The 20,065-nt window shown below is 43.4% G+C and overlaps 1 protein-coding gene and 1 pseudogene across 1 annotated transcript in view; one reads left to right on the forward strand and one right to left on the reverse strand.

The window, feature by feature from the left end:
• dse (dermatan sulfate epimerase) overlaps positions 1-16,569 on the forward strand; it is a 99,161-nt gene extending 82,592 nt beyond the window's left edge. Inside the window, exons 5-6 of the mRNA XM_073057435.1 lie at positions 2,412-2,619; positions 14,075-16,569. Of these exons, the coding sequence (XP_072913536.1) occupies positions 2,412-2,619; positions 14,075-15,827 (1,961 nt within the window). The 3' untranslated portion in view covers positions 15,828-16,569. The remainder of the gene's footprint in view (positions 1-2,411; positions 2,620-14,074) is intronic.
• LOC140732847 (large ribosomal subunit protein uL3-like) lies at positions 4,904-5,604 on the reverse strand (annotated as a pseudogene).
• Positions 16,570-20,065: the final 3,496 nt, after the last annotated feature.

Consider the following 20,065-nt stretch of genomic DNA (forward strand, 5'->3'; position numbering starts at 1 on the left):
ACGCCAAGCAGACTGTCTCTGAAGAGTATTGGTAATGGTTGGGATAGATAGATAGATAGATAGATAGATAGATAGATAGATAGATACTTTATTCATCCCCATGGGGAAATTCAACATTTTTCCAATGTCCCATACACTTGTTGTAGCAAAAACTCATTACATACAATACTTAACTCAGTAATAATATGATATGCATCTAAATCACTAACTCAAAGGCATTAATAATAGCTTTAAAAAAAAAAGTTCTTAAGTCCTGGCAGTTGAATTGTAAAGCCTAATGGCATTGGGGAGTATTGACCTCTTCATCCTGTCTGAGGAGCTTTGCATCGACAGTAACCTGTCGCTGAAACTGCTTCTCTGTCTCTGGATGGTGCTATGTAGAGGATGTTCAGGGTTTTCCATAATTGACCGTAGCCTACTCAGCGCCTTTCGCTCAGCTACCGATGTTAAACTCTCCAGTACTTTGCCCACGACAGAGCCCGCCTTCCTTATCAGCTTATTAAGACGTGAGGCGTCCTTCTTCTTAATGCTTCCTCCCCAACACGCCACCACAAAGAAGAGGGCGCTCTCAACAACTGACCTATAGAACATCTTCAGCATCTCACTGCAGACATTGAATGACGCCAACCTTCTAAGGAACCTTCTAAGGAAGGGATCACCTGGCTTGTAAAGACACTGCCCAGAAGAAGACAGTGGCAAACCAGTTCTGTAGCAAAAATTGCCGAGGACAATCATGGTCATGGGACCATGATTGGCTAAGTCATACAACATGGCACGTAATGATGATGAAGGTGTCACCTCTATCGAGTCACATCTCGTCTTGCTTCAATACAAAGAGAAAAGCCCTAGCACTCTCAACTCATTTTCATAAGACATACTCTCCAATCTGATAAATCTCTATACCCTCTTAAAGCATCGACATCTTTCCAATCATGAAGTGACCTGATCTGAATACAATATTCCAAGTGTGATCTAACCAATGTGTAATAGAGCTGCAACATTACCTCATGAGTCTCGAACTCAGTCCCCTGACTAAAGAAGAGCAACACCATATACGTTCTTAACAGTCTTACCAGCTTTTGTGGAAATTTTGAGAAATTAATAGGTGTGGACCACACGATCACTTTCTCCTGCACATTGCTAAGAATTCTGCCGTTGACCCTGTATTCTGCCTTCAAATCCAAAATTCCAAAGTGAATTGCTTCACGCTTTTCTACCACTACTCAGTCGATCTCTGTCAATGTCCCATTGTAATCCTGGACAACCTTCTACACTATCCACAACACCACCAGCGTTTGTGTCATCTGCAAACTTACCAACCCACCCTTCCACTTCTAATGGAGTGACCTTTCACTGTTTGCAGAGTGCCCACCCGGTGGGATGGTCCGAGGCAGCCAGGTATCCAGGTAGTGAACAGTGAACGTGGTCATGAGAGGACAGTGAGTCTGGCCATTCCATAGGAGGAGAACTGGAGGCTTAGGTTGCTGACTTCCATTACTGGTTCTACATGATCATTTTACACTCTCTGTGTCTGAGGCCTCCATCGGTCAGTGTCGACCATGTCTAGATATGCAAGCCTGACAGTACGATATGGAGTGCAAACTGTTGCGCCTCTCTATGCAACTGATGAAGCCAAAGGAGCAGCAGTGACTGATACAGTTTGGTAACAACAGCGTCGTACAACTCAATGTAGGACTGCCTTAGGGACTCCAGCTCCGGATTTTACCCTCGGGGTTTACTCCCGAAGCCTCCCCCATGAGTGGGTATAGTGCAAGGCAACAGATCAGGGCTTTACACTCAGTGGCCGCTTCATTCGGTACACTTATACACTTGCTCGTTCATGCAAATATCTAATCAGTCAATCATGTGGTAGCAACTCAATACATAAAAAAATTCAGACATGGTCAAGAGGTTCAGATGTTGTTCAGACCAAACATTAGAATGGGGTAGAAATGTGAGCTGAGTGACTTTGACTGTGGAATGGTTGTTGGTGCCAGACAGGGTGGTTTGAGTATCTCAAAATCTACTGATCTCCTGGGATTTTCACCAACAGTCTCTGAAGTTTACAGAGAATAGTGTGAAACGCATCCAGTGAGTGGCAGTTCTGAGGGTGAAAATGCCCTGGTAATGAGAGAGGTCAGAGAAGAATAGCCGGACTGATTCAAGCTGACAGAAAGGCGACAGTAACTCTTATGAAGGTGACAGTAACTCTTACTACAGTGGTGAACAGAAGAGCATCTCTGAATGCACAAATTGAACCTTGAACTGAATGGGCTTCAGCAGTTAAAGACCATGAATGAACACTCAGTGGCCACTTTGTTAAGTACAGGAGATACATAATGTGGTGGTGTCTGAGTGTAGCTTCAATTTTCATTGGAGTTTTGTGTTTTAATTTTTGGAATGTCTTCTAGGTTTTCAAAGGACTGTGGGCATAGCTGATTCAAACTACAACTGGTTTTACGGGCCAGAGAGCCAACTGGTGTTTCTGGATACCTACATCATGCGCAATGGCAGTGGTAACTGGCTGGCAGAGCAGGTCAGGAAGAATCGGATTCAGCGAGGAACAGGGTCGCCTGCCAAAGCACAGCGATGGTGCACGCTCCACACAGAGTTCTTGTGGTAAGTTAATGATCCAGGAAATCAGGGATCAGAGGGTTACGTTTCGACAGAGAACTCTTGATATCTGGAATACGCTTGTCAGAGGAGTTGGTGGAACCAGATCTAGTCACTCAGTTTAAGATTTGGTCAGACACCAAGAAGGATATAGTCTTAATGTGGTGAAGTTCAAAGTTCAAAATACATTTATTATCAAAGTATGTGTAAATTATGCAACCTTGAGATTCATTTGCTTGCAAGCACCCACAAAGTAAGAAACCTGAAAGAACCCGATTTTTAAAAAAAGACCAATACCCAATAGACAGAGAGAGAGAAATAAAACAAATCATGCCAACAGTAAGCAAGCATTGGCATTCAGGGCAAAATGGAGTCCACAAACCTGAAGCTGGCAGCAGCTGGAGTAGATACAAGGCCTCAGTCTCAATTCATCACAGGGGGAGAAAAAAGAACCACATGGTGGGGCAAAGGGTGTGTTCCTGCACTGTACGAGTCCAGACTTTATCTGGGGTATTGGGATAAAGACAGAATCATGACTGGTCGATTGTTCATTAATTGACCTAAGGTAAGGTGTTAGTGCGTTCAATCGCAGCAGCATCTATGGGGCCAACAGAAGGTGTCATTGTCTTTTTTTAAACTTATTTTTTTCACGATCGCAAGACCCTGCTGCACACGAAGAACTTAAAGTACTGCAGGTCTGTAAAGGAAGAAAAGCAGAGGTTAGTTGTGGAAGGGAAGTATTCTGCCTGGAGGTCAGTGACTAGTGGAGTGCCACTGGGATCTGTCCTGGGACCCCTGCTATTTGTGATTTTTATAAATGACCTGGACGTAGAGGCGGAAGGATGGGTGAGTAAGTTGGCGGATGACACGAAGATTGGAGGAGTTGTGGATGGAGCTGTAGGTGGTCGAAGGATACAAGAGGATATAGACAGGCTGCAGAGTTGGGCAGAAAAATGGCAGATGGAGTTCAATCCGGTCAAGTGTGAGGTGATGCATTTTGGAAGGACAAACCAGACGACTGAGTACAGGATTAATGGTCAGTTACTTAAGTGTGAATGAACAAAGGGACCTTGGGGTTCAAATCCATACATCCCTCAAGGTTGCTGCACAGGTTGATAGGGTAGTTAAGAAGGCCTATGGGATACCAGGCTTCATTATCGGGGGATTTAGTTCAAGAGTAGAGAGGTCATGTTGCAACTCTACAAATCTTTGGTGAGACCGCACTTAGAGTATTGTGTTCAATTCTGGTCACCTCATTATAGGAAGGATGTGGAAGCTATGGAGAGGGTGCAGAGGAGATTTACCAGGATTTGCCTGATTTGGAGAACAAGTCATATGAAGCAAGGTTAGCATTGCTGGGACTTTTCTCTTTGGAGCGTAGAAGAATGAGAGGGGACTTGATAGAGGTCTACAAGATTATGGGAGGCATAGATAGGGTGGATAGTCAGTACCTGTTTCCCAGGGCACCAATAGCAAACACCAGAGGGCATATGTACAAAATTAAGGGAGGGAAGTTTAGGGGAGACATCAGGGGTAAGTTTTTTACACAGAGGGTTATGAGTGCCTGGAATGACTTGCCAGGGATGATGGTGGAGGCTAAAACATTAGGGGTATTTAAGAGCCTCTTGGACATGCATATGGATGAAAGAAAAATGGAGGGTTATGGGGTAGTGTGGTTTTAGTACTTTTTTTTTAGGGATTATATGGGTCAGCACAACATGGAGGGCTGAAGGGCCTGTACTGTGCTGTAGTGTTCTGTGGTCTGCCCCATTGGCAGAGAAACTGAAGGAGCTGGACTTGGTATAGATCATTTTGCTGCCTGCTCAGCTCTTGATGGGACGACGTTTGAGATCTAATCTGCCAATGGATGAGAGCCTTCTGAGAACAGAGGAAAGTGAACAAGTGAAAAGATGGAAAGATGAACAAAAAGCAAAGCAGAAAATATACTTTGACAGATGTTCTCGTCCACTACCTGAACTGCACCAAGGAGGATAAAAGACAAAGTGAACACATGGACACAGAAAGCTACAGTACTTGAAGAAGTACAACCCAGATCATACGTGGTCCAAACAGAGGAGGGAGCAAGGTTAAGAAGAAATCGCAAAGACCTTAAGAAAGAGCCAACTTCAGAGATTCAGTTATCTGATGAAGACAAGACAAAACATGTAAATAATAAGAAGGAAACACAAGAACTGTATGTACCACTTAGAAGGTCTACTCATGTTCATAAACCCACAGAGAGACTGATAGAGACTTGTTGAATTATGTGTTTGCTTTTTGAATGCAGTATTTATTGACCAATTACAGTCATTGGCTCAAGATTTATGCAGCTTCTTCCTTTGCGATCCGATCCTTCTTCAGTGGTCCCATGAATGCCTCCTTCTCTTCAATAGTCTGAAAGTGAGCATGACCAAACTTGGAAGGGGCATCGATGAATTTCAGGTCTATCTTCTCCAAAGCACGACAGCTTGTTTGAACCAACAGTGACTTATGCAGAGTGAGCACACGTTTTGTGGTACCAACTACACAGCCTTTCACCGTCAGGAATTCATTGGCCAACTCACCATTGCGGGGAAATCCACCCAGAGGATTGATGCTCTTGTCTGTCAGATCATATTCAGTAGAAGCATTGTTCTTCACTAATCTCCCATCCTTTTTCTGGAAGCCCGCTCCTATCCAGTAGATCTTCTTGTTGATCTGAGTATGGTGGTGGTAACCCTTCTGACCAGCACGAGCAACAGGGAAAGCCACATGGGCAGGACGCCAGGCTCCAATACAGGCAACCTCACGTAGACCTTTGTGAGTTTTCCTTGGTTTCTTTGTGTGCCATCTGCTTGTCACACCCTTGAAGCCATGGCCCTTGGTTACACCAATGACGTCGATCATCTCACCTTGACCAAATAGGGAACTGATAGAAACCTGCTATTCCTGCTTTTCTCTTGCCCAGTCAACTTTATTGGCGATTGTTCCACCATTCAACTGGATCTCCATCAGTCATTCGCGTAATTGCTCACACACAGCTTGTTTCCTTCGCACCAGACGAAATCCCACTTCTGACGCCATGTTATGTTGCTTCTGTCTAAACGTACCGTGGGTTAACAATGAAGAATCGTGTTCTGGAAGAATTAGAGAACTTTTATTTACTGTAATAAACAAACATGTCTTAACCCAGCCATGTGCTGGAACATTCTAGCAATCCTGCGCATGCTCAGTGCTCTGTCCAATCATGTACTGGCACATCTTTGCACCTTGTATCACCACAGTATGGACGGTACTGCTGTCCATGTCAGAGACGTGTCGGAAGTCGGTGTGCAGTCTAACAGCAAGTGATCGTCTCAGTCACTTTTCATGTGATCACAAGACCCTGCTGGATGTTGTTAATGTGGAAAGCTGCAAGCTTGATTCATTGATTCATGGTGGACGGTGCAGGAGCTGCGTGGCCTCAATCACAGCACGGGCTGGGCTTCAAGCCACAGTGTTGCCTGTGAACAGCTGCCCAGGAGAGAGGTGTCAGACTCGGTGTGTCCCATCGGGGGTGGTGTGGTGCAGCGTCCAAGTTGGAGTTGGTGCTGCCCCCCAGTGTTCGCTCAGCAAAGCCCAGGCTGTATTGAAGTTGACTGCAACTTTCTGCAGCAGTCATGGACTAAGCATTTTTGACTATACATTTTTGTGTGACTGTATTTTACTGAAAACTTCTAAGTGTTTGCTATCTTATATGTGTGTTGTTCTGTTGTCATTATACATAGATACAATGAAACTCTGTTTGGCTTCCTCTCAGCAAATAAACAAAGCGGTAGATAAAAACAAGACAGTAATAGAAAAACAGTATTAAATAGATAAGTAGCAGAAATTAAGTTGCAGCAGCACCAGAATATCACAGTAATGCACAAAGTGCCGTTAGTGCAAGTATTTGAGTCCTTGTGTGTGCTCACAGTTTCAGTCATTGTTCTGTGGGAGTGGTGTGATGGAGGCCACAGCTCTGGGGTAGAAGCTGTTCCTCAGTCTATTTGTTTGGGCTTTTAGTGTCCTGAACCTTCTGCTGGATGGCAGCGGGTCAAACAGGGAGTGGCCGGGATGTGTGGTGTCTCTGGTTATGCTATAGCTATAGGTACTGTGGTTTGCACCTTGGCCCCAGAGTAACACTGTTTTGTTTAGCTGTATTCATGTATGGTTGAATGCCAATTAAATTTGATCTTCGAACTTGAATTTTGAGCTTCGAGCTTTGAACTTCAAACTACCTATGGACTCACTTTCAAGAACTCTACCACTCATGTTCTCAGTTTTATTTATTTATTTTTACAAAATGCCTTCTTTTGCACTTTGGTTCCTCATCAGTCTTTATTTGGGTGTAGTTTTTCATAGATTCTACTGTGAATGCCTGCAAGAAAATTAACCTCAGGAGACATATGGAGACATGTATATGGAGACGTATACGTACTTTGATAATAAATTTACTTTGAACTTTATTTTTAAATCCCATCACAAGAGATGAGATGGGATGAAATCTTGAGCGGCACTCACAAAATACTGGAGGAACCCAGCAGGCCGGGCAGCATCTATGGAGACTATCCGAGCAGTGTCTATGTTTTATCGACTATTTATTCCCCTCCATAGATGCTACCTGACCTGCCGAGTCCCTCCTACATTTTGGGAGTGTGTTGCTTTAAATCCTGAAGTTCCTAAGCTGTGGGTTTTCGGCAGTAGCTAACTGCTTCCCCAGCACCACCAGGTCCTGTCTATCTGAGCATGTGTCTGTTCTTGCCAAGGTTTAGCCCTTTTTTTTAGTACGTACAATATCTGTTTTCAGGACAGCGGAAGGAGGGAGATGGGTTATTTCCATCAGAGAGATATATTGATGTTTGTGATGCTCACTTATAGTACTGTGCAGCAGATCCTGTCATCACACAGCCCAGGTTCTTGTGTGAAGGTCACCAGTAAAGAGATATGCCTGGCGTGAGGTGGATGACATTGCTGGGTATTTCAATGACAGCACAGTCAAAACTGAAATCCTTACTGGCAGAAATTACTTTTACATTTGGCTGTAGTCCAACCTCCCAATTTGGTCCTGAAATTCTTAAAGGATTAGGGGGAGAAAAGTATCTTTCGGAAAGGTAGTGGGGGGTGGGGGGGGGCGCGGAGAGGAAGTTGAGTCATCATCATTATGTGTTCTGTTGTATGACGTAGGTGATCGTGGTCTTTCCATGACCATGATTGTTCTTGACAAAGTTTTCTGCAGAAGTGGTTTGCCATTGCAACCTTCTGGGCAGTGTCTTTACAAGACGGGTGACCCCAGCCATCATCAATACTCTTCAGAGATTGTCTGCTTGGAGCCAGTGGTCACATAGCCAGGACTTGTGATAGTAACCAGTTGCACATATGACCATCCACCACTTGCACCCATGTCTTCGCGTGACCTTGATTGGGGGCTAAGCAGGTGCTACACCTTGCCCAAGGGTGACCTGCAGGCTAGCGGAGGTAATGAGCTCCTTACAATTCTTTGTTAGAGACAGATCTCCACCCCACCACCCGCAAGTATACAGTACCTCCCGAATATTGAAAGGCCTAGATAGAGTACACGTGCAGAGGATGTTTCCAATAGTGGGAGGGTCTGGAACCAGAGGGCACAGCCTCAGAATAGAAGGATGTTGCTTTAGAACAGAGATGAAGAGGGATTTATTTAGCCAGAGGGTGGTGAATCTATGGAATAATTGCCACAGGTGGCTGTGGAGGCCAAGTCACTGAGTACATTTAAACTGGAGGTTGATAGCTTCTTGATTAATCAGGGCATCAAAGGTTACAGGGAGAAGGCAGGAGAATGGGGTTGAGAGGAAAAATAAATCAGTTATGATCAAGTGGCAGATCAGACTCAATAGGCCAAATGGCCTAATTCTGCTCCTATGTCTTAAGGTCTGTATAACCACACGTTACAACAATAGTGCGGGTAACATGTTGAACCTAACTCAGGCCTTCAGGTCTCAGCACCATCTTTGAATACTTTGCTTCAGTATTCACCACTGGAAAGGACCTTGGCGATTGTACGGATGACTTAACACAGACTGAAAAGCTTGAGCATATAGACATTAAGAAAGACGATGTATTGGAACTTTTGGAAAGCATTAAGTTGGAAAAGTCACCGGGACCAGACGAGATATATCACAGGCTACTGTGGGAGGCGAGGGAGGAGATTGCAGAGCCTCTGGCGATGATCTTTGCATCATCAATGGGGATGGGAGAGATTCTGGAGGATTGGAGGGTTGCAGATGTTGTTCCCTTATTCAAGAAAGGGAGTAGAGATAGCCCAGGAAATTATAGACCTGTGAGTCTATAAAGGGCGCAGAGGAGATTTACAAGGGTGTTGTCTGGATTGGGGAGCATGCCTTATGAGAATAGGTTGAGTGAACTTGGAGGATGAGAGGTGACCTGATAGAGGTGTATAAGATGATGAGAGGCATTGATTGTGTGGATAATCAGAGGCTTTTTCCCAGGGCTGAAATGGTTGCCACAAGAGGACACAGGTTTAAGGTGCTGGGGAGTAGGTACAGAGGAGATGTCAGAGTTAAGTTTTTTACTCAGAGAGTGGTGAGTGCACGGAGTGGGCTGCGGCAAAGGTGATGCAGGCGGATACGATAGGGTCTTTTAAGAGACTTTTAGATAGGTGCATGGAGCTTAGTAAAGTAGAGGGCTATAGGTAAGCTTAGTAATTTCTAAGGTAGGGAATGTTCGGCACAATTTTGTGGGCTGAAGGGCCTGTATTGTGCTGTAGCTTTTCTTACTTCAGTGGTGGGTAAGTTGATGGAGAAGATTCTGAGAGGCAGGATTTATGAACTTTTGGAAGGCATAATATGATTAGGAATAGTCAGCATGGCTTTATCAAAAACAGGTCATGCCTTACGAGCCCGATTGAATATTTTGAGGATGTGACTAAACACATTGATGAGGGTAGAGCCGTAGATGTAGTATATATGGATTTCAGCAAGGCATTTGATAAGGTACCACATATAAGGCTTATTGAGAAAGTAAGGAGGCATGGGATCCAAGGGATATTGCTTTGTGGATCCAGAACTGACTTGCCAACAGAAGGCAAAGAGTGGTTGTAGACGGGTCATGTTCTGCATGGAGGCCAGTGACCAGTGGTGTGCCTCGGGGATCTTTTCTGGAACCCCTTATCTTTGTGAATTTTATAAATGACCTGGATGAGGAAGTGGAGGGATGGGTTAGTAAATTTGCTGATGACACAAAGGTTGGGGGTGTTATGGATAGTGTGGAGGGCTGTCAAAAGTTACAGCGGGACATCAATAGGATGCAAAACTGGGCTGAGAAGTAGCAGATGGAGTTCGACCCAGATAAGCGTGAGGTGGTTCATTTTGCTAGGTCAAATATAATGGCAGAATATAGTATTAATGGTGTACAATGTCCTGTGTATGTTACTAAAAAGGGCTTCTTTGGTTTGTTACGAGTAGGAATGCTTCTTTGTCTGTTAAAAGTTTCTCTCGCCGTTGTTTCACTTTAGAATGGCTGATATGGTAATTGTATTCACTTGTTAATCAATGGGGAATGTTATTGTGTTTTGTGAGGCTGGGACCTTGGGGGAGGGGTTGCGCGGGCTTGAGGAGTCCGGAGGGAGACGCCGAGGAAGGAGGACGTGCGCTCGGGAGACCACCGGGGAGTCCGAAGTGGGAGTTTCGGGAGGACGACCACCTAGGAGTCGAATGGTTCGCTGGATGAGCTCCACCGAAGTGCACTAAGCTGACTGAACTTTGATAAGTTGGCGCCTTTTGTTTTTTCTTGTATATATATATATATATATATATATTGTACTGCCTAATACTCTTTTAATTTTAGTAAACTCTTTAAAGTGTATGTCATACCGGTATTTGTTGTGAGTTTGATACTACCGGCGGGGCGCGAGGCATAAACCCGATTCTCACAGCACCTGCGTGAACGGGAGGCGGGGTTGGTGTGTGGCTGGATTTCTTTTTTCCCCTAGACATATACCAGCCTGTTGGGTAAGTGTTACAATGGTAAGACTCTTGGCAGTGTGGAGGATCAGAGGGATCTTGGGGTCCGAGTCCATAGGACACTCAAAGCTGCTGTACAGGTGCATTGGCCTTCATCAACAGCGGGACTGAGTTTAAGAGCTGAGAGGTAATGTTGCAACTATATAGGACCCTGGTCAGACCCCACTTGGAGTACTGAGCCCAGTTCTGGTCACCTCACTACAGGAAGGATGTGGGGATGTGGAAACTATAGAAAGGGTGCAGAGGAGATTTACAAGGATGTTGCTTGGATTGTGGAACATGCCTTCTGAGAATGGGTTGAGTGAACTTGGCCTTTTCTCCTTGGAGCGCTGGAGGATGAGAGGTGACCTGTTAGAGGTGTATAAAATGATGAGAGGCATTGACAGAAGAGGACACAGTTTTAAGGTGCTTGGAAGTTGCTACAGCGGGAATGTCAGGGGTAAGTTTTTTACGCAGAGTGGTGAGTGCATGGAATGGGCTGCCTGCAACGGTGATGGAGGTGGATATGATAGGATCTTTTAAGAGACTCCTGGATAGGTACCTGGAGCTTAGAAAAATAGATGGCTATGGGTAACCCTAGGTAAATTCTAAACTAAGTACATGTTCGGCACATTATTGTGGGCTGAAGGGCCTGTATTGTGCTGTAGGTTTTCTATGTTTCCAACATTCTCTCTCTGCTCTTTCAGCCTCATTGATCTTAATATATTCTTGTGCCAGGACTGAAGGGACTGAGTTTGGACAGGCTGGGGCTTTATTTCTTCAGCAGTAGAGGTGATTTTAGTCAGGTGCATAAATTTTCTTTGAACTATTTCAAGCTCATTGATATTTTTCCTGTAGATAGGTGACCAGAACCGCACACAATCTCCAAGTTGGGCCTCATCAACATCTTATTCAACTTCAACATAACATCCCAGCTCCTGTACTGAGTGCTCTTACTATTAAGGCCTATGTGCCAAAAGCTCTCTTCAGCTGCAATGCCATTTTCAAGGAATTTTGGATCTGTTTGGCTAGGTTCCTCTGCCCTACTGTGTTCTGCAGTGCCCTACCATTCACTGTGTAAGTCTTACCCCAGTTAGTCCTCCTCACACCGCACACTTGTCTGTATTAGATGCCATCTGCCATTTCTCAGCCCATTTTCATAGCTAGTTTAACTCTTAAATATGTAAACAGAAAACAAATGGCTGTAATCTAGAAAAGAATGAGCTTATCTTCTGCTCATCTGTCTTCTCTACTGCCCTTCAAGCTCCATCAAATCAATCCAGGACATGCCCTCTTCTCATTGTTACCATCAAGGAGGAGGTACAGGAGCCTGAAGACACACACTCAATGTTTTAAGAACAGCTTCTTCATTGTTCATTGTTCAAGTTTAATTGTCATCCAACTATACATGAATGCCCATGAATACAGTCAAACTAAACAGTGTTACTCTGGGGCCAAGGTGCATAGCACATATAAGATATCAGTAAAACGCAGTCACACAAAACAAAAGTCTGAGACCCCGAGTCCATGAGTGTTACAAGAATCTGCTGTCAAACTCAATATGTGTGCCTTCTGCCAAGTGCACAGCAGGGGGCAGCACCAACTCCAGCTTGGACACCTCCCTCCTATGTGACTGTAAACAGACGGCACTGAGGCCTAGTCCTCACCAGAACCAAGTCCAGGGTCCACTATCAGTGGATCAGACTTACAGCATTCCACATTGTTCAAAAGGGTCTTGCGATCACAAGAAAAATTCCTCTCCACCACCTGATTTCTGAATGGACAATGAATCCATGAACACCACTGCACTATTTTTGCGCTCTTTTCGCACTACCTATCTAAATTTAATTTATGTATTTTTATTGTGATTTATAGTTTATTATTATGTATTGCAATGGACTGCTGCCACAAAACACCAAATTTCATGCCAATGATATCAAACCTAGTTCTGATTCTGATGGTTAGGTGTCTTGTGGTGGCAAGCACTCCTCGCTGATCTCCGTAAGGAGTGACGTGAGGATATGGCCCGTGGAGATCATCCAGGAGGCTAGCATTAGCCAGAAGTACTGCCAATTTCCACTCATCTTGCAAGATTGTGGGAAGTAGACATGGTTTACACCGGGCATTAAGGTGATGTGTAGCTGGGGCTGGGGCTGCTTTTACAGCAGCAAATTTACTAGTCTATGCTACACTTCCTGCTAAAATGGATGACTAAGACACTAGGCTACGGGCATGAAATGAAGCATTTACTTCCAAGTTCAAGATCAGTTAAATGAACAAAGAATATTTCTAGAGAAAACAGTAAGTCTGTTTCAAGCAGAATGGATCTAATTCATCATCATTATGTGTTGTTTGATGTAAATGATCATGGTCTTTCCATGACCATGATTGTTCTTGGCAAATTTTCCTACATTGCCTTCTTGTGGGCAGTGTCTTTACCGTACGCTTCAGAGATTGTCTGCCTGGCGTCAGTGGTCGCATAACTAGGATTTGTTATATGCATCACCTGCTATCATGGCTTCATGTGACCCTGTTCGAGGACTATGCAGGTGCTACTCCTTGCCCAGGGGTGACCTGCAGGCTAGTGGAGGGAAGGAGCACCTTGTACCTCTTTTAGTAGAGATGTGACTCCATCCCGCCACCCAATTCTGTTTATACTGATTAAAAATCACTGTTCAGAAGTTGTGTTGTACCTATGTGTTATTTAAAGCTTTTAAAAATCTAGATTTTTTTATCCATGTTTTGAAAAAGAGTTTGTTGACTGCACCGAGTGTTTAAGGATAACTTTTTTTTAAATCTAGAGTTCTTTTGACAATGTTTTGAAAAGTATTTTTTGTTAGCCATACTTGTATGCTATTTAAAGATAACATTTTAAAATTCTAGATTTTTTATCCACGTTTTGAAATATAGTTTTATTGACTGTACTTACTTATCCGTCTTTCTAACTTTCTATTGATTGAGATACAGTGCTGAACAGTCCCTTTCGACCCTTGAGCTACACTGCCCAACAACCCCTGATTTAACCCTAGCCTAATCACAGGACATTTTACAATGACCAGTTAACTTACTAACCGGTACGTCTTCAGACTGTGGGAAGAAACCAGAGCGTCCAGAGAAAACCCGTAATTTCACAGGGAGAACACACTGACTCCTTACAGATGACGTCAGAACTGAACTCCAACACCCTGTACCTACATGTTATTAAATGACAGTTATAAAAAATTCTACATCTTTTTATTCACGTTTTGAAAAATAGTTTTGTTTACCACACCTACATATTACTTAAAGATGACTTTTAAAAATCCTGGATTTTTTAGAATTCACAATTTGAAAATAGTTTTGTTGATTGTACCTACAAATTGTTTAAGGATAACTTTTAAAAATCTAGATTATTTTGTCTGTTTTGGAAAATAGTTTTGTTTAATAACTTGCTAATGTTCTGGTGCTTCTTCGTTTGTTGTCAGGTACGACAGCTCCTTGCCTCCAGTCCCACCTGCAGATTATGGGTTACCGAAATTACATTACTTCGAAGATTGGGGGGTCGTGACCTATGGAGGTGCTTTACCAGCAGGACTTAATCGGCCCTTCCTGTCCTTCAAATCTGGCAAACTGGGAGGCCATGCGATTTACGACGTCGTTCATGAAAAGAAGTATTCGCAGTGGATTCGCGGATGGACGAATTTCAATGCCGGGCATGAACATCCCGATCAGAATTCTTTCACGTTTGTGCCTAATGGTGTGCCTTTTATCACAGAGGCCTTATACGGCCCAAAATACAGCTTCCTCAACAATGTTTTGATGTTCTCTCCAACCACATCAGACACTTGTTTCAAGCATTGGGAGGGGCAAGTGACAGAGGCGTGCAACTCAAAGTGGTTGAAGTATAAAAACGGCATTTCTGGGGATTGCCACGGCCAGGTCATCGCGGCTCTGGAGCAGAGTGGTGTGGTCTTTATCCGCGGAGAGGCAGTGGGCGCTTATAGCCCTAGCCTGAAGCTGAAGAGTTCTCAGAGGAACCTTCTGCTCCTAGAACCGCAGCTGTTACTGTTAGTGGATCAAATCCACTTGGAAGAAGGTAGCTCGCTTGAGAAAATGAGTGCTTTTTTCCACAACACAGACGTGGCCTTTCAGGAAACCTCAAGAGATGGGGTGAATGGGGCATTTGTTCAGCAAAAGGATGGCCGGTATAGAATGTTCTGGATGGATGATAAAGGCAGAAGTGAAAAGGCCACGCTGGCGTTCAAGTCCTACCCTCGTGGGTACTCATACAATGGAACGCATTATGTGAACGTTACAACCACATTGAGGTACCCAGTGACTAGGACAGCCTATATCTTCTTTGGACCTTCAGTGGAGATTCAAAGCTTTAGCATTCGAGGGGATTTGGATCGAGTGGATATATTTTTAGCAACAAATGAGAAAACGTATACAGTATACCTCTTGACAGGGCAGACTGCCGTGAAACCACTTTTTGCTATGGTACTAGCCGACCGCCAGAAAATTGTTTTTGACAGGGCTTCTGCAATCAGGGATGTTTCAGTGCAGGAAGCGCAAGATTATGCGAATGTCGTTGAGGGAAATCTTCAGCACGCAAAGTCAGTTTTTCAGCAACTGGAGAAACAGATCTTGGCCCGAGTCTTGAACACCGACAACTTTCGAAAGACCGCTGAGCGTCTTCTAAAACAATCGGACAAAAGGAAGACGGAGGAAGCCATTGAAAAGTTTTTCTCTGTCTCATTTGAACAAAGCAAGACAAAAAAGATTAAAAAAGGGAAAGGCGATGGAGTTAAACTTCCCAATGCCCTTCCAAATATATTTGCACAAATTGAAATGACTGAGAAAAGAGAGCGACAGAAATTATTGCAGCAAATGCGAGAAGAAACCTCTGATGAGAGAAATGATAATATGAGGGAGATTTTTGATTTTGTGGATGATAGTTATGTAAAACAGGAACAAGGCACAAACAGAAATATAAGACATGGTTATGTCAAACCAGGAACCACTGTTCGAAGTACTGCACAATCCCTTTCAGCTTCATACACAAGAGTGTTCTTAATTTTAAACATAGCAACTTTCTTTTTCCTATTAGCTTTACAGCTAATTCGGTTTCAGAAAGCTCCAAGCTTGCACGCCCAAAGATTTCTATACGCCGTGCTTCTTTTGGATAGCTTTGTGCTTCTCTGTTTGTATTCCTCTTGTTCCCAAGCACAGTGCTAGACCATGGAAGGCACCTCTCGAGAGACCAACTATATGCAGAAACATTAACTAAATGATGTACTTATGCAAGTACAAGATTTGCACATGAAGATTTTTGTTTAAAAAAAAAATGATATTTAACAGGGAAGCCAAAGATTCAACAGATCAATGTTACGAATGGAAACTTTGTTATTCTACGCTCTTGTAAAACTACCAATATTTCTCAAAAGGAAGATTTGGATGAAATCATCTCATTGTGTGGCTATTTTTCAATCTGAGCTTTATCTGTTTTCAGTTGGTGGATTGACTCACAATGTTTCACAAAGTTAACTCTTATTTGTTTTCATTGCCATTTCTTTGCACACTGAAGTGTAAATTTAGAATATTGGGAAGTTTAGGTAACCTGCCTGTCTTAATAATCAACAGGAATCTTCCTTCATTTGATTGTTTCAAGGCATTCTATCAAACTTAAACAAACAGTGTGCTGAACAAGATATTGTTCTATGGTTTTGATTTTGACTTTTCTCGCAGTGTATTTTTGAGATATATATACTTGTGTGTGAATATCATTCAGGTGGAACTATCTTCTCTTTAACTTGAAGGGTTCTGTGTTCTTTCGTCATGATTCTGCTGGTTATTGTTGAGATCTTTGTGAAGAAAGTTTACCTTTGCCTTTTGTTTCCTGCTGGGTCAATCAGTTTGTCATTTTCTCCATGGTCATTCATTAAAGCACTAATGCAATTAAGCATTTTTAAACTTAAAACAGTAGTTAACTTTGTTTTCAATAAGCCATTGGAGTGATGGTTTATTGTTTTCGTTCTGTTTTGTAGCTCCAAAACATAAAAACTAATTGAAAGGATAACACAGTGAGTCGATAATGCGTGTCTAACTCAGTTTTTTACTTTTACGGAGGCGCACACATATCACAAGGAAATCTGCAGATGCTGGAAATTCAAGCCACACACACACACGCAAAATGCTGGTGGAATGCAGCAGGCCAGGCAGCATCTATAGGGAGAAGTACAGTCGAAGTTTTGGGCTGAGACCCTTCGTTAGGAAAGAAGAGATAGTAAGAGATTTGGGAGGGGGAAGAGGAGATCCGAAATGATGGGAGAAAACAAGAGGGTCATTCCTCCCCCTCCTGTCTTCTATCATTTCGGATCTCCCCCCTTCCCCTCCCACTTTCAAATCTCTTACTATCTCTTCTTTCAGTTAGTTCTGACGAAGGGTCTCGGCCCGAAACGTCGACTGTACTTCTTCCTATAGATGCTGCCTGGCCTGCTGCGTTCCACCAGCATTTTGTGTGTGTTGTGCACATGTATCATGTGGGAGCAATTCACGTACTTTTACATGTAACCCATAATTAATTATTTAAATAACAAGGAATGTTTAATCAAGCAATATATTTAGAAACAAGAGAAAATCTCCAATGGGATGCTGTAAATCTCCAGTGGGATCTCACCACCAAACACATTTTTCGCTCCTTCCCCCACTTTCTGCTTTCCACAGGGATCGTTCCCCACACGACTCCCTTGTCCATTTGTCCCTCCCCACTGATCTCCCTCTTGGCACTTATCTTTGCAAATGGAACAAGTGCTACACCTGCCTCTACACCTCCCACTTCACTACCATTCAGGGCCCCAATCAGTCCTTCAGGGTGAGGTGACACTTCACTTGTGAGTCTGTTGGGGTTATGTACTGTGCCTGGTGCTCCCGGTGTGGCCTCCTATAAACCGATGTATATTGGGAGACCATTTTGCTCAGCACCTATGCTCCATCTGCCAGAAGAAGCGGGATCTTCCGGTGGCTATCCATTTTAATTCCACTTCCCATTCCCATTCTGATGTGTCAGTCCATGGCCTCCTCTACTGCCAAGATGAGGCCACACTTGGGTTGGAGGAACACCACCTTATATACCGTCTGGGTAGCCGCCAACCTGATGGCATGAACATTGACTTCTCTAACTTCCGTTAATGTTTCCCCTCTCCTTCACCATTCCCCATTTCCTTTTCCCTCTGTCACCTTATCTCCTTGCCTGCCCATCACCTCTGTCCGCTGCTCTTTTCTTTCTTCCATAGTTTCTGTTCTCTCCTGTTGGACACCCCTCTCCAGCCCTGTATCTGTTTCATCAATCAATTTCCCAGCTCTTTACTTCATACCTTCCCCTCCTGCTTTCACCTATCACCTTGTGAATCTCCCTCCCTTCCCCCCACCTTTTAAATCCACTCCTCGTCTTTGTTTCCCCAGTCCTACCCAAAGAGTCGACTGTACTTCCTCCCCCCTCCCCCCATAGGTGCTGCCTGGCCTGCTGAGTTCCTCCAGGATTTTGTGTGTGTTGCTCAGATTTCCAGCATTTGCCCACTTTCTGTTGTTTGTAATTCTGCTCAACGTCTTATAATCTATGGCCTTACAGTCTATACACTGCTTCACGGTATTTCACCACTTATCGGCCTGATTTTGTGCTGGAAACTTTGTTGTGAACTTTAAATTAATGACCAAAGGCAAGAATATTTTGTTAAGGCCAGCAGCGCATTAGTAATTAATAGGGTTAGAACATAACATAAGAACATAAGAGATAGGAGCAGGAGTAGGCCAATCGGCCCCTCAAGCCTGCTCTGCCATTCCACAATATCATGGCTGATCCAATCTTAACTCTAGTTTTCACCGAATCCCACAAGGCAACAGTGCCAACCAACAGGACACCATGCCGCCCATTTTATTTTATTATTCATCCCGCCCAAACCCATGTGATCACCCGGGGAAAAAAAATCGAGTTGCCAATTGAGGAGAAAAAATCTGGAAAATTCCTCTCCGACCCATCCAGGCTATCGAAAACTGGTCCAGGAGATCACATGGCTGATCTAAACCTAGCCTCATGTCCACTTACCTGCTCGCTCACCGTATCCCCTAATGCCATTTTTATCCAGGAAAATGTCTATCTCCGTTTTGAATTTATTGAGTGTAGTAGCTTCCACAGCTCTCTGGGGCAGTAAATTCCACAGCCCCATTACCCTCTGAGTGAAGAAAAAAAGTTAAAGGTACTTTGAAATGCTGGACATTTCAATTATAGAGTTTATGGGAAATAGTCACAGCCGAAGGTGATCTAGATTCAAAATGGCTCTGTCAATTTCCTTCCACAGATGCTGCCTGACCGGTTGTGTCCTTCCACCAATTTGTGTGTTGCTCCAGATTCCAGCATCTGCAGTCTCTTCTGTCTTCATGATAAAAATATCAAAGTTCAAATTTCAAAGTAAATTTATTATCAAAGTACATATATGTCACTGTATTCTACCTTAAGATTCATTTTCTTGCAGACATTTCCAAGAAAATAAAGAAATGCAATATAATTTATGAGAAGTTATAATAAACGCAAAGATTCTGCAGCTGTTAGAAATCTGTTACGTGAAGAACAGCTGCCAGACACCCAATATGTAAAAGAGTTCAAAGTTCAAAGTAAATTTATTATCAAAGTACGTACAGTATATGTCACCATATACAACCCTGAGATTCATTTTCCCAAGGACATATTAAGTAAGTCTACAAACCATAATAGAATCAATGAAAGACCGTACCCAACAGGGTGGACAAACAACCAATGTGGAAAGACAACTACAAACAAAGAGAAAAGAAATAATAATAATAATTAAACAATAACTATTGAGAACATGAGATTAAGAGTCCTTGAAAGTGAGTCCATAGGATGTGGAAATGGTTCAATGATGGGGCAAGTGAAGTTACCCCCTTGGTTCAAGAGCCCGATGGTTGAGGGGTAATAACTGTTCCTGAACCTGGTTGTGCGAGTCCTGAGGCTCCTGTACCACCTCCCTGATGGCAGCAGCGAGAAGAGAGCATGTCCTGGGTGGTGGGGGTTCTTGATGTTGGATGCTGGTTTCCTGTGACTGTGCTCCAACAAAGAAGACAAATCTTGAAAATGCTATAAAATAGTAAATAAAACTAAGAACGTGAGTTGTAGAGACCCTGAAAATGACAATCTGGGACAGATGTCTACATTTAACAAGTGGTGCAGGTAGAGAATGGATTATAAGGAAGTTTTGAAGACTGTACAAGTGAGTTGGCCAGACTGCATGAAGGGGATATTATGATATAGTGTAAAGATAGATACAGAATTAATGGGTGGGAGGGGGAGCACAGTTATCTAAGTTTGACAAATGGAACATTTACACTCACAAAGTACAATTGATTAACACGTTTGGAGAGGAGGTCCAAGCTTGTTAATTGGGGCAGTGGGAACTTAGTGG

This window comes from Hemitrygon akajei, chromosome 9 (genome assembly GCF_048418815.1).
Source record: "Hemitrygon akajei chromosome 9, sHemAka1.3, whole genome shotgun sequence".
NCBI classification, from domain to species: Eukaryota; Metazoa; Chordata; class Chondrichthyes; order Myliobatiformes; family Dasyatidae; genus Hemitrygon; species Hemitrygon akajei.